The 14879-nt window shown below is 48.6% G+C and overlaps 1 protein-coding gene across 1 annotated transcript; it reads left to right on the top strand.

The window, feature by feature from the left end:
- The first annotated feature begins 2893 nt into the window (after positions 1 to 2893).
- On the top strand, positions 2894 to 13773 carry LOC122943717. Its single transcript, XM_044301686.1, has 7 exons — positions 2894 to 3236; positions 4513 to 4550; positions 8105 to 8232; positions 9449 to 9576; positions 11783 to 11842; positions 12349 to 12538; positions 13304 to 13773. Exons 2-7 carry the CDS (start codon positions 4541 to 4543, stop codon positions 13412 to 13414), a joined length of 627 nt encoding a protein of 208 aa, XP_044157621.1. The 5' UTR covers positions 2894 to 3236; positions 4513 to 4540; the 3' UTR covers positions 13415 to 13773.
- The last annotated feature ends 1106 nt before the right edge of the window (positions 13774 to 14879 follow it).

Raw genomic sequence — 14879 nt, 5'->3', positions numbered from 1 at the left:
ACTTTTAAAACTATAGTTCTGTCCATGGAGCCCCTGTGATTTCAATGGTGTTGTTATATGCGAAGTCTGCAGGCTCGTTTTGATAAAAAAAACTTTTATCTAACCTGGTCTTTTATCTATGAGGATAAGGTGCCCAGGGCGTTTCTCCTGGTCTGAACATGCCGCCCGCCGCCGTTGGTGCCCAGCTCCTCCTCTGCCTTGAATTAGCGCCGCCTGAATGTGAAGAAATACGCCTCCGGCTCTCCCTCAGTCCCCCCTCCTTCTTTTCTAAGATCCCGCGCGTGCGGCAGTGTTCGCGTTATCGGGAAGTTGAGCGAAGTGCGCATGCGCACTTCGCTCAATGAGGCTGAATCGAAAAGTCCGCACGGGCGCATCAGGCACAGGCCTGTGCGCACGCGCGAAATTTTAGAAAAGGAGGGGGGACTGAGGGAGAGCCGGAGGTGTATTTCTTCACATTCAGGCGGCGCTGAAAGGATCAGAGGAGGAGCTGGGCACCAACGGCGCCAGCGGCGGGCGGCATGTTCAGACCAGGAGAAACGCCCTGGGCACCTTATCCTCATGAGTGACAGGTTAGATAAAAGGTTTTTTTTATCAAAACGAGCCTGCGGATTTCGCATATAACAACACCATTGAAATCACAGGGGCTCCATGGACAGAACTATAGTTTTAAAAGTGGGGGTTAGAAAGTGGTGACAGAGTCCCTTTAAAAAAAAGACCAATTGAAAAATAGATTTTCAGCCCAAAGTAAAATGCAATCATAACAAATTACCCAGAAGGTGTCTATAGCCTTTAAATACTCTGTGCTGCTTGGGGGCATTGTTTCTTCTACTGCTCTCTCTGTTCCCCTCCTCAGAGACAGCATTGTCACGGCTATATACTGTCCTCACCAACATGATCACAAGTGGAGAGGTCACTCCTCTTCTGAAATACTCTGGGCTGCTGAGGGCCCTGTCTCTTCCATTGTGAACTGCTACTTGTTTCCACTCCCTCTCCTCACATCCTGTGCTCCCTAACAAGATCAGAGAAGGTTGTTGATTCCCACATGATCAGCATAACGCTCTTCTAAAATACTCTGTGCTGCTATGGACACATCTTCTTCCACTGTGACCCCCTCCATTGTCTCCGTCGACCCTCTTCACATCATGACACAAGTCACTCACAGCCCTGTCCTCGCTAACATCATCGCAGGGACAGTAGGTCCCTGCCAAAAATCAGCACAGGCCATTCCTGATATACTCTGTGCTGCTGTGGACTCTTCTCCTTACATTCTGAGAAGAGATTAGATACTTTTCACTAGGTGAAAGGCAATGATGTAAAGTTCCTGAAGAGATGCTGCCTAATGTGACCCCCAGGAACCAGTACGACCAGTTTGACCTGAGTAGGTTCTGTATAATGGTTACAGGAGATGTCTCCATTACTGGATTACCGCAGCAACAGACAATGTGTTACATGTTCCGGCTGTTACATTCAGATGGATTGTCCTGTCATTACCAAGAGAAGAGGCACCGACCTCAAAGGGACCTGACCCCAAACTAAGTGTCCTGCTGGGAAAGGAAAGTGTGAGAGCAATCTGGTAGTAACGGGATTAGTGCACTTAGAAATTAGACAGATAGATAAGAGATAGATAGATAGGAGATAGATAGATAGATAGGATAGGAGATAGATAGATAGATAGATAGATAGATAAGAGATAGATAGATAAGAGATAGATAGATAGATATGAGAGAGAGAGATAGATAGATACCGTAGAGATAGATAGAATAGACAGATAGATAAGAGATAGATAGATAAGAGATAGATAGATAAGAGATAGATAGATAGATAGATAGATAAGAGATAGATAGATATGAGAGAGATAGATAGATACCGTAGAGATAGATAGAATAGACAGATAGATAAGAGATAGATACATTTGAAATGGATACAGTGTGAGATAGATATTAATAAATAGATAGATATGAGATAGAATAGATAGATAAATATGAGAGATAGATAATAGACAGACATAGATAGCTAGATATGAGATGGAATAGACAGACATAGATAGCTATGAGATGGATAGATAGATAATAGACAGATAAAGATAGATAGATAGATACATAGATGGATAGATAGATTATAGATAGACAGATATGAGACGGCTTTTTCCATGGCTTCGCATGTTTAGAACGGCCCTGAAATCCACCTTTCCCGATCCTCATTAAATGATCATCAGATCTTGACATCCTTCATCTGATATGTTAGGATAAATGCACATGATCAGGATTTGTGCACGGAAACTCCGCACCGTAGGTCACGTACATTGTATTCCATGAGAATTTGAAATCCTCATGCACACAATGCCGATTTTTTTCCGTGCCGATCTTGACCTACGGTGCGGATTTTCAATTCCGCAGCATGTCAATTTATTTTATTTTTCCAGACCGGATTTTCTCCATTCACTTCAATGGGAAGAGTAAAATCGGCATGCGGAAAAGCTGCACGTAAACCGCACCGATTGATGCGGATAGACCGCACGGATTTCCCTGCGAACACTGGTCGATTTCAGTGCGGATTGTCCGCACACAAATCCCGAACGCGTGCATTTACCCTAAGGGTAACTTCACGCACCACAGAATCTGACTACGCAGGGTTACTTTGTAGTCTGTCACCATGGAAACTCATAGTTCTGCCTAAGAGCTGTGTACACAAAACGGTGGGGGATTTTGAATCTCTTTGTATACTTGCATTATTTGTTTTTCTACTTTAGAGGATTCAGAGTTCAGCACTGCAGGATCAGGAGCGGCTTCACAGGGACGGGAGCACAAAGTGGCCAGCTTCACTGCCGGCGGAGTTAACCCTTTACCCCCCTCTGCAGACTAGACGGGTACCTGATCTATAGGAAGTTGCTCACACTCCAGGCCATACAATAATTTGCTCCTTTACAGGCCCCGGGGATGGTAATCTGCATTCCTTGGCACTGGCGTCCCCTCTGTGGGAGTCCCCGAAGCGGCTCTCATGTTGGAGACTGTCACTCGGCGGGGCCCTATTGTCCCTTGGTTTCCAGGAGAAGCGGGTCACATGATGCAAACAGTCCAGCAATGAGCTACAATAGAGACACAAAGGAGCGAGCCGAGAGGGAGGAGGGAGCGACCGTCCCGGAAAGTGACACCTTAGTCCCACGGATTAGCATCGCGCGCTTATGAGCACCCAACGTCTCCCGCTATAAGTGGAGCCCGCAGCGCCAGGGACCCCAGGTGAGCATGGTGCCAGGGGGGATGTTAATATTGACTTAGAATGTATCATACAAGAGGTTTTGGAGAAACTGGCGCAAATGTATAAAAAATGTCGCCCCCCCCGGCACAGACACGTTTCTGATTCTGTATAGACAAAGTTATATTTGGCGGGAAAAATGGCGCACAATGATAATAAATTTGACGCATTTTGCAATTCCTTTTTAAAGGGACAGTGTGAAAAACTCATATGCACTATGCGTTATACGTTTTTGGTGCAATTTGCTCAATATATTTTGCATTGATTTCATATTAGATTTTTTTTTTTTCCTTGTTTTCTCAGTTTTGGGAAAAGCTGGGTGACCAACAATAAGGCCACCATATCAGCTCTGAAAAGGGGTTGTCACCCAGCTTTACCAAGCTCCCGAACGGCAAGTCTGCATCTAAGAACATTTGCTAAAGGCAACCCCTTTGTAAACTGCAGGGGGCGCAATAACGGTCGTCATTTTGTCGACAAATGTGACTGTGGAGCCCTTAAGGTCTCATGCACACGACCGTATGTATTTTGCGGTCCGCAAAAAAAACGGATCCGCAAAAAATATGGATGACGTTCGCGTGCATTCCGTATTTTGCGGAAAGGAACAGCTGGACCCTATTAGAACAGTCTTACCCTTGTCCGTAATGCGGACAATAATAGGACATGTTCTATTTTTTTGCGGAACGGAAATACGGACATGGAGAAACGGAAAGTACACAGAGTAAGTTCAGATTATTATTTTTTTTGCAGACCCATTGAAATAAATGGCTCCGTATATGGTCCACAAAAAAAAAAAAAAAACGGAACGGACACGGAAAGAAAATACATTACATAAAGGGATTGTACAGAAGACAGCCGATTTCTTTCAAAAACAGCGCCACTCCTGTCTACGGGTTGTGTCTGGTATTGCACCTCTGCTCCAATAAAACAGGAGCAGATCTGCAATACCGCAGACAACCTGTGTATAAGTGTGGCGCTGTTTTTTGGAAAGAGGCAGCCATGTTTTTTTTTATCCTCAACAACTCCATTTATCATGGGAATTTTTGGAAATAGTTGTGTTTCAGCCATGAGAGGGTTAAGTGGGTGCAATAGGTTGGTCCCCAATTGTCATTAAAGGCCCAGAGGACTTTACTAGGGACTTTTGGGACCGCTGTCCTGAAGGGTTTGTACCCCACCCCCGTCCTCTCGTGCAGATGTACCCGGTCCCTGTACAAGTCCCTACTTGTTGGTGACATTTACTAACATTCTGCATTGTCATTACAGGAGCAGACGTCCCCGGCGCGGCCACAGAATGAGCCTCAGTGAGTACTGGGGGGCCTCTGCCCCGTCCTTAGCCACCCGGTAGTTATTTAGATCAAGGGTTTTAACCCACTCAGATCATGAGTGTGACAACAGCAGCACAGAGTATTTAAGGAGAGGAATGCACTGCTCTTCTGGTGGGGAAGGGGGGGGGGGCAGCGATCTGTCCACTCGGAATGTTATAACAGACAGAACTGTATGTGATGAGGGCAACGAACAGAGTGAAAGGTCACAGAAAGTGGAAAGATCCTGGCCCACAGAAGCACAGAGTATTTAAGGAGAGGAATGTGCTGCTCTCCTGGTGCGGCCAGTGACCTGTCCACTTATATGGTAATGTACAGAACTGTATGTGAAGAGGGCAATGGACACGAGTGAAAGTGGAAACAGCAAGGCCCACAGCAGCACAGAGCATGTAAGGAGAGGAATGTGTAGCTCTTCTGCTGGAGGGAGCAACCTGTCGTCCACTCACATGATGTTATTGGAGACAGAACGGTATGTGAAAAGGGCAATGGACACATGAGAAAGGTCACAGAAAGTGGAAAGAGCATGCCCCTCAGCAGTGCAGAGTATTTTAGGAAGGTGACCTTGATATTGGTGAGGATAAAATTGAGCCGTGATGTGGGAGTTCACAGGTCATAGACAGATGGTGAAAGCAGAGTCCCCAGCAGCACAGATCATTTCAGGAGTGGACTGATCTTGTGGGAGACAGTGACCCATACCGTGGGTGAGGTCAGGGCTGCATGCGCCAGGGGCATAATGCCAGGAGCTGCCTGAAGACAAGTGGGAGGTCACAGAAAGATGGTGAAAGGGCAGAGTCCACAGCAGCACAGAGTATTTCAGGAGTGGACTGATCTTGTGGTAGACAGTGACCCATACCATGGGTGAGGTCAGGGCTGCATGCGCCAGGGGCAGGGTCAGAATGCCAGGAGCTGCCTGAAGACAAGTGGAAGGTCACAGAAAGATGGTGTGAGGGCACAGCAGCACAGAGTATTTCAGGAAAGAAGCGCACTGATCTTGTGGGAGGAGGTAATGGTGTGTGTGGGTGTGTGTAGGGGAAGTGGATAGAGACAATGGAAGGTCACAGACAGATATTAGGAGCAGATCCCAGCAGCACAGAGGATTTCAGGAGAACCGTGTGCTGAGCCTTAGGCCTCCTGCACACGAACGTTGTGTGCATCCGTGGCCGTTGTGCCGTTTTCCGTTTTTTTTCACGGACCCATTGACTTTCAATGGGTCCGTGGAAAAATCGGAAAATGCACCGTTTGGCAGCCGCATCCGTGAGCCGTGTTTCCTGGCCGTGAAAAAAATATGACCTGTCCTATTTTTTTCACGGCCAACGGTTCACGGGCCCATTCAAGTCAATGGGTCCGTGAAAGAACACGGATGCACACAAGATTGGCATCCGTGTCCGTGATCCGTGGCCGTAGGTTAGTTTCATACAGACGGATCCGAAGATCCGTCTGCATAAAAGCTTTTTCAGAGCTGAGTTTTCACTTCGTGAAAACTCAGATCCGACAGTATATTCTAACACAGAAGCGTTCCCATGGTGATGGGACGCTTCTAGTTAGAATACACTACAAACTGTGTACAAGACTTCCCCCTGCTGCCTGGCAGCACCCGATCTCTTACAGGGGGATATGATAGTGCGGCACCTGAAGGGGTTAATTGTACTATCATATCCCCCTGTAAGAGATCAGGGCTGCCAGGCAGCAGGGGGCAGACCCCCCCCCCCCTCCCCAGTTTGAATATCATTGTGCGGCCCCCCCCTCCCCTGTTGTTAACTCGTTGGTGGCCAGTGTGCGCACCCCCCTCCCTCCCTCTATTGTTTTAATACATTGGGGCCAGTGTGCGCGCGCCCCCAACCCCCCCCCTCCCTCCCTCTATTGTTTTAATACATTGGGGCCAGTGTGCGCACCCCCCAACCCCCCCCCCCCTCCCTCTATTGTAATAATAGCATTGGGGCCAGTGTGCGCACAACCCCCCCCCCCCCCCCCCCCCCCCCCCGATCATCGGTGGCAGCGGAGTAGAAGATTTTCATACTTACCTGGCTGCTGGCTGCTGCGATGTCTGCGTCCGGCCGGGAGCTCCTCCTACTGGTAAGTGACAGCAATGCGCCGCACAGACCTGTCACTTACCAGTAGGAGGAGCTCCCGGCCGGACACAGAGATCGCAGCAGCCAGCAGCCAGGTAAGTATGAATCTTCTACTCCGCTGCCACCGATGATCGGGGGGGGGGGGCACACTGGCCCCAATGCTATTATTACAATAGAGGGAGGGAGGGGGGGGGGTGGGGGGGCGCGCACACTGGCCCCAATGCTATTATTACAATAGAGGGAGGGAGGGGGGGGGGGTGGGGGGGCGCGCACACTGGCCCCAATGCTATTATTACAATAGAGGGAGGGAGGGGGGGGGGGGTGGGGGGCGCGCGCACACTGGCCCCAATGCTATTATTACAATAGAGGGAGGGAGGGGGGGGGGGTGGGGGGCGCGCGCACACTGGCCCCAATGCTATTATTACAATAGAGGGAGGGAGGGGGGGGGGGTGGGGGGGCGCGCACACTGGCCCCAATGCTATTATTACAATAGAGGGAGGGAGGGGGGGGGGGGTGGGGGGGCGCGCACACTGGCCCCAATGCTATTATTACAATAGAGGGAGGGAGGGGGGGGGGGGTGGGGGGGCGCACACACTGGCCCCAATGCTATTATTACAATAGAGGGAGGGAGGGGGGGGGTGGGGGGGCGCGCACACTGGCCCCAATGCTATTATTACAATAGAGGGAGGGAGGGGGGTGCGCACACTGGCCACCAACGAGTTAACAATAGGGGAGGGGGGGCCCACTGGCCACCAATGAGTTAAAAACAGGGGGGGGGGGGGGTCTGCCCCCTGCTGCCTGGCAGCACCTGCCAGGCAGCAGGGGGCAGTCATGTACACAGTTTTTTTGTATATTCTAACCTGAAGCGTCTCCATCACCATGGGAACGCCTCTGTGTTAGAATATACTGTCGGAAATGAGTTTCACGATGTAGCTCATATCCGACAGTATATTCTAACATAGAGGCGTTCCCATGGTGATGGGGACGCTACAAGTTAAAATATACCATCGGATTGGAGAAAACTCCAATCCGATGGTATAACAGAACTCCAGACTTTACATTGAAAGTCAATGGGGACGGATCCGTTTGAAATGGCACCATATTGTGTCAACATCAAACGGATCCGTCCCCATTGACTTGCATTGTAATTCAGGACGGATCCGTTTGGCTCCGCACGGCCAGGCGGACACCAAAATGACTTTTTTTTCATGTCCGTGGATCCTCCAAAAATCAAGGAAGACCCACGGACGGAAAAACGGTCACGGATCACGGACCTACGGACCCCGTTTTTGCGGACCGTGTAAAAAAACGTTCGTGTGCAGGAGGCCTAAGGAAGCAATGATGTGACTCGTTTTGTTGCTGAGGTTTAGGCTCAATAATACATTAAAGCCTATGGGAATCAGTGGGGCTATAGCGCCACCTATGGGTGCGCACCCAGTAATGAGAACTCTTCCCTTCTTGCAGGAGGGGTTTCCTTGCCCAGTACCCCTGTTGTCACACTGGGGAACTTCAATACACCAAAAAGAAGATGCTCGATTACTCCGCTGTGCCTCCCCGCAGTGCCCACAGCAGCCGCATCACAAGCATGTATGGTACGTAGTGCCCGACATCAGTCCCTACCTGCAAATCATCTCTGTACACGCCCTGAAAAGGTCCATCTAGTGGGTACAACTAAGGCCCCTTTAACATGGGCGAGTATTCCGCGCGGGTGCAATGCACGAGGTGAACGCATTGCACCCGCACTGAATCTGGACCCATTCATTTCTATGGGGCTGTGCACACGAGCGGTGATTTTCACGCACGGTTGCTAGGAGACGATTGGGATGGGGACCCGATCATTTTATTATTTTCGCTTATAACATGGTTATAAGGGAAAATAATAGCATTCTGAATACGGAATGCACAGTACAAAAGCGCTGGAGGGGTTAAAAAAATAATAATAATTTAACTCCCCTTAATCCACTTGCTCGCGCAGCCGACATCTCTTCTGTCTCTTTCTTTGCTGATTGCAGTCAAAGGACCTGTGGTGACGTCACTCCGGTCATCACATGATCCATCACCATTGTAAAAGATCATGGGACGGACCATGTGATGACCGGAGTGACGTCACCACAGGTCCTTTGACTGCAATCAGCAAAGAAGAAGACAGAAGAGATGCCGGCTGCGCGATCAAGTGGATTAAGGAGAGATAAATTATTTTTTATTTTTTTTATAAGGGAAAATAATACAATCTACAGAACCCCGATCCCAAACCTGAACTTCTGTGAAGAAGTTCGGGTACCAAACATGCCGATTTTTCTCACGCGCGTGCAAAACGCATTACAATGTTTTGCACTTACGCGGAAAAATCGTGCATGTTCCCGCAACGCACCCGCACCTTTTTCCGCAACGCCCGTGTGAAACCTGCCTAAGTCTAATGACCCCCCTCAGTTATCAGGACCAGAAAATGGGTAGACATATCAGGGCCCTTTTGCTTTCATGGAACTGGGTGATGTGGGCGCTAGGGCCCTCTTTCTGCCCCACCCGCTGATCTACTTATAGCTGCCCCTCTATAGTGCCAGCCATACTACGACCCCCACTCCATTACAGATCCGATCAGCACACGTGGACATTTTTTGCATAGCCCCATTTTCAGATGCTGCGGTGCCCCCCTAACAGAGCCAACCTCAGACAGCAATGCTGCCCCCTGCTGGCTGTATGATTGCTGGTCATGGCTGTTGGGGTGGGACACCCAGGGCATGGCCCAGGCTCCAGGGCACCCAGGAGGAATACAGTCCTATTTATTACCGTTCACCTTTTATTCTGCAGTTCCCCCAGCGCCTGAACCCCCTGCACCCCCCAGATGTGAGGAGAAGACTGGTGAGCCTGGAGACGGTGGCCGCTCATCATCACAACCAGCAGAGGGTCATCAACATGCAGCAGAAAGAATACAGCAGGTACGAGGTGGCCGTGTAGATGACAACAGTATAGCAGGTGGTGGGCCGGAGGGTAGTACTATGTTAGTGTGAGGCCCCTTTCACACGGGCGAGTATTCCGCGAGGATGCGATGCGTGAGTTTAACGCATTGCACCCGCACTGAATACCGACCCATTCATTTCTATGGGGTTGTGCACATGAGCGGTGATTTTCACGCATCACTTGTGCGTTGCGTGAAAATCACAGCATGCTCTATATTCTGCGATTTTCACGTAACGCAGGCCCCATAGAAATGAATGGGGTTGCGTGAAAATCGCAAACATCCGCAAGCAAGTGCAGATGCGGTGCGATTTTCACGCACGGTTGCTAGGAGACGATCGGGATGGAGACCCGATCATTATTATTTTCCCTTATAAGGGAAAATAATAGCATTCTGAATACAGAATGCATAGTCAAATAGCGCTGGAGGGGTTAAAAAAAATAAAATAAATGATTTAACTCACCTTAATCCACTTGTTCGCGGCATCTCCTTCTGTCTCCTTTGCTGAACAGGACCTGTGGTGACGTCACTCCGGTCATCACATGTTCCATCACCATGGTAAAAGATCATGTGACGGACCATGTGATGACCGGAGTGACGTCACCAAAGGTCCTTTACCTGTAGTTAATGCTCACCCCAGGTCCTGTTCAGCAAAGGAGACAGAAGGAGATGCCGGCTGCGCGATCAAGTGGACTAAGGTGAGTTAAATAATTTATTTTTATTTTTTTAACCCCTCCAGCGCTATTGTACTATGCATTCTGTATTCAGAATGCTATTATTTTCCCTTATAACCATGTTATAAGGGGAAATAATACAATCTACAGAACACCGATCCCAAGCCTAAACTTCTGTGAAGAAGTTCGGGTACCAAACATGCGCAATTTTTTTCACGCAAGTGCAAAACGCATTACAATGTTTTGCACTCGCGCAGAAAAATTGTGGGGTGTTCCCGTAACGCACCCGCACATTTTCCCGCAACGCCCGTGTGAAAGAGGCCTGAAGGTCCCTATTGTCTCCATATCACTTTTACATACAACTATGGAAGGTGCCACAACACCGCCTGCCTTCTATGACAGAACACACCACCAGATGGCGATGTGGGTCCAAGCAGTGGATGATGAGGACACAGTTCTACAGCGGGAATCAAACATTTATTCATGGAGTCATTACATGAGGACAGATGAATAGCCAGAACCAGTCCTGTACCTCACATGGATCCAGAGCTTCCCCCAGTCATTGCTCTGCTAGCTTCTCATCAGGCTGGGAGCTCAGGGGGCATGGCCTTTCTGCTGCAGCTCTCTCTCTAGCACAGCTCAGGGGGGGAGTATCCTTTCTCAGGGGGCATGTCCTTTCTAATGCAGCTCTTTCCATGTAATAACTGTCACAGCTTCCAACAGTAGATATGGCTGGTGGTAGTTAAAGGATAGAACGGAGTAAAGAGAATATCTTACAGGAGGCACATTTTTTGTAACAAAAGTCATTAGTTTTTCATGCTGAATTATATTAACATAACATTTAATGGAGGCACTACCCCTTTAAAGGGGTTGTCCAGTGTAATTAAAACAATTATGGATGACAGCAATGTAAAAAAAAAAAATATTCTCACTCACCATCCCCTGATGCTCTATTTACCAGCAATGCTGCTCCCGACATTCTATGCCAGACGGGAAGTGAAGGCATTCCATACATAGCCACACCCCCTTTGAGAAATGCCACACCCCTGCGGAGCACATACAGAGGCCGGGGCTGCAGTATCTGACACCACACAGTTAGTGCTTATGGAGGACTGTTTCTGGGACAAAGCAGTCCTCCATGAGAAATTTGCCAGCTCTTCCAGTAGTCCCGAGGGGACTCCTTTTTTTCCAGGAGCCTCCCTGACATTCTGACTTCGGCAGGACTGACCAACCATCTAATGTGTATGGGGGCGTCCGCTAACAACAGGGGGGAGAGAAGGATCAGACTGATTGATTCCAACATGTCCGACTCCCTGTGCGATAAGCAGCTCTGAGAGGAGGTTGGCAGCAGCTTAGTTCTCCCTTCCAATTTAGAACATATGCACGATCCGCTGAGCATGCATGTGTATGGAGGAGGGGGGGGGGGGGGGGGTTCAGGAGAATTTTTTTAAGAGCATATGGCAGAACTATGAAAAGTAAGTCATCTTGTAATAACATGCTGTGTTTTACCAGGTTTCACCAGGGCTGGAGACGACCATTTTATGGCACCGCAGCTGAGAAAGAGGACTACAGGTAACAGACATGACCGCACCTGACCGTTCAGCAGGAGGCCTACTCTCATCAGGATCTCAGTAGTACAGCCTCAGGCTTTAGGCCTGTAACTTATCGAGTGATTATGGCTCCGCCCAGATGACATTTATACAGTCATCACATTATAAGGCCTCATGCACACAACCGTAGTGCGTTTTTCGGTCCACAAATCGCGGATCCGCAAAACACAGATGGCGTCCATGTGCGTTCCGCAATTTGCGGAACGGCACGGACAGCCTTCACTATCAATGCCTATTCTTGTCCGCCAAGTGCGGACAAGAATAGGACAGGTTATAATTTTTTGTAGCGGGCCACGGAACGGAGCAATGGATGCGGACAGCACACGGAGTGCTGTCCGCATCTTTTGCGGCCCCATTGAAATTAATGGGTCCGCATCCGAGCCGCCAAAACGGCGGCCGTGTGCATGAGGCCTAAGGCACACGACTGTCAGTCACACATTGCTCAATAAATACATTTTTATATCTCAGGAGAGAAATTAGACAACTGTTGAAGAAGCAGATGAGTGAGAAGTGGACCACGAGCAGAGAGGCGCTCGCCGGGCAAAGCAAGGAGCTGGAAGCCTTAAAAGAAGCCGACCGATTTGCGGTGCTTCAGGATCTAGAGCAAGAAAGAGCAAAATCCTTGTTCCTGAGGAGATACCGGGATGAGAACAAGCAGGTGAGTCTGTACTATTATATATACTTCATTACTTATCCTGTACTGATCCTGATTATTATACTCCAGAGCTGCACTCACTATTCTGCTGGTGCAGTTACTGTGTACATACATTACTTATCCTGTACTGATCCTGAGTTACATCCTGTATTATACTCCAGAGCTGCACTCACTATTCTGCTGGTGCAGTCACTGTGTACATACATTACTTATCCTGTACTGATCCTGAGTTACATCCTGTATTATACCCCAGAGCTGCACTCACTATTCTGCTGGTGCAGTTACTGTGTACATACATTACTTATCCTGTACTGATCCTGAGTTACATCCTGTATTATACCCCAGAGCTGCACTCACTATTCTGCTGGTGCAGTTACTGTGTACATACATTACTTATCCTGTACTGATCCTGAGTTACATCCTGTATTATACTCCACAGCTGCACTCACTATTCTGCTGGTGGAGTCACTGTGTACATACATTACTTATCCTGTACTGATCCTGAGTTACATCCTGTATTATACTCCACAGCTGCACTCACTATTCTGCTGGTGGAGTCACTGTGGACATACATTACTTATCCTGTACTGATCCTGAGTTACATACTGTATTATACTCCAGAGCTGCACTCACTATTCTGCAGCCACTGTGCATACATTACTTATCCTGTATTATACTCCAGAGCTGCACTCACTATTCTGCTGGTGCAGTCACTGTGTACATACATTACTTATCCTGTACTGATCCTGCAAGTTTTTCTCCCTTTAGTTAATGGAGAGCAAATGGCAAGAAAACCGCCTGACGCGATCGATGGAGATGCTGAAGGAGAGAGCGCTGCTGCAGTATAACCCCATTAACTGGAGCGGCACACTGAAATAAGCAGAGTTCAGTGTATGGGGGGGGGGGGGGGGGGATATGGGGATATCATGGTGGAATAACAATAAGTTAGTATCTCAGCCATCAGACCCAGCACCAGCTGGAAATGTCCATATACTAGCAGAGGGCGGCATGTGGCACTGTCTGCACTGCTGATATATGCCAAGTCATTCGAGGGGTTGTCCAGGAACAGTCTAGTTGGTTATCATATGTAAACGAGCTATGTTATGCAAATTATGTCACTTAAAGTATAACTGTCGTATTTTTCTTTTTTTTGGAGTATTGGATCGTGGCGATTAATATCTCCTTGGTGGCCCTATTTCAACTTTTCACTGTGTATTCAATTACCCCTTAATTCCACATTTTTGTTCCCTGTACTGCCTACTTTTACCTGTGCTTAAAATAGGGTTGCTAGGCAGGGTCCGTCTCTCTGTTGCTAGGCAGGGTCCGTCTCTCTGTTGCTAGGCAGGGTCCGTCTCTCTGTTGCTAGGCAGGGTCCGTCTCTCTGTTGCTAGGCAGGGTCCGTCTCTCTGTTGCTAGGCAGGGTCCGTCTCTCTGTTGAAGGACGGAGGACGCAGAAGCACGCAGCGTGCAGGGTCAGATTACAGACAGCCAGGGACTGTAAGTAAATGATTAAAGCCAGGTCCTCCCCAGCAGCTGATAACAGTGCCTGCGCTGTGTGCACTTCTCCCTGTCCCTGCGCTTGGCAGACGCTCCCTCACTCAGCAGAGCTGTAGAAGGCAGAGTTGGAGCAGCGCAGACCAGGGAAGGGAGATCTGCCGTCTGCTCAGTGTATAAATGACAGCAACATGTGGTAAGAGGACCCCTTTGTGCTGCAGGAGATTAACCCTTTAGGGGGAGGGCTCTGGTTACTGACACTTTCGGGGGGCTATTGTTACTGGCTAGTGAGGGCAGGCGGGATTAGCCTCAGGGTGAGGGCAGTGGCGGCCATCTTAACTGAATAGTGAGATTGCAGTTTTATGCAGACTGGTTGCTAAGGGATGAATCTTATTAAATATGGGGTAAGTCAGTCTAAGGGTACATGCACACGTTCCGGATTCATGTGCGGAGAATCCGCACTGAAATCCGCAGGTGTTCACAGGCAAATCCGTGCGGTCAATCCGGATTTGGTGCGGATTTTCCGCATGCGGATTTCACTAAGTGAATAAAGAAAATCCGGTCAGGAAAAAAATAAATTAATTGACATGTCGCGGATTTTAAAATCCGCACCGCAGGTCAAAATCCGCGCAGAAAAAATCTGCATCGTGTGCATTGAGAATTTCAAATTCTCATAGAATACAATGTACATGACCTACGGTGCGGATTTTCCGCACGCAAATCCGCACGTAAAATCCGCACGCAATCCTGATCGTGTGCATGGGGCCTAATAGTAACTGATTCTGGAATATCATGTTATTAGTAACTACATAGATGAAAATTAGGGTCCAAGTGTGACAGTTATCCTGTT

This window comes from Bufo gargarizans, chromosome 7 (genome assembly GCF_014858855.1).
Source record: "Bufo gargarizans isolate SCDJY-AF-19 chromosome 7, ASM1485885v1, whole genome shotgun sequence".
Classification (NCBI taxonomy): domain Eukaryota; kingdom Metazoa; phylum Chordata; class Amphibia; order Anura; family Bufonidae; genus Bufo; species Bufo gargarizans.
This window is presented reverse-complemented; position numbering and strand designations above follow the sequence as displayed.

What these genes read in the sequence shown, in the direction of transcription:
- LOC122943717 (XM_044301686.1), top strand. An exon ending in CCGCATCACAAGCATGTATG is followed by an intron (nt 8,233 to 9,448) that starts GTACGTAGTGCC and finishes TTTATTCTGCAG; the next exon opens with TTCCCCCAGCGCCTGAACCC. An exon ending in GCTGAGAAAGAGGACTACAG is followed by an intron (nt 11,843 to 12,348) that starts GTAACAGACATG and finishes TTTATATCTCAG; the next exon opens with GAGAGAAATTAGACAACTGT.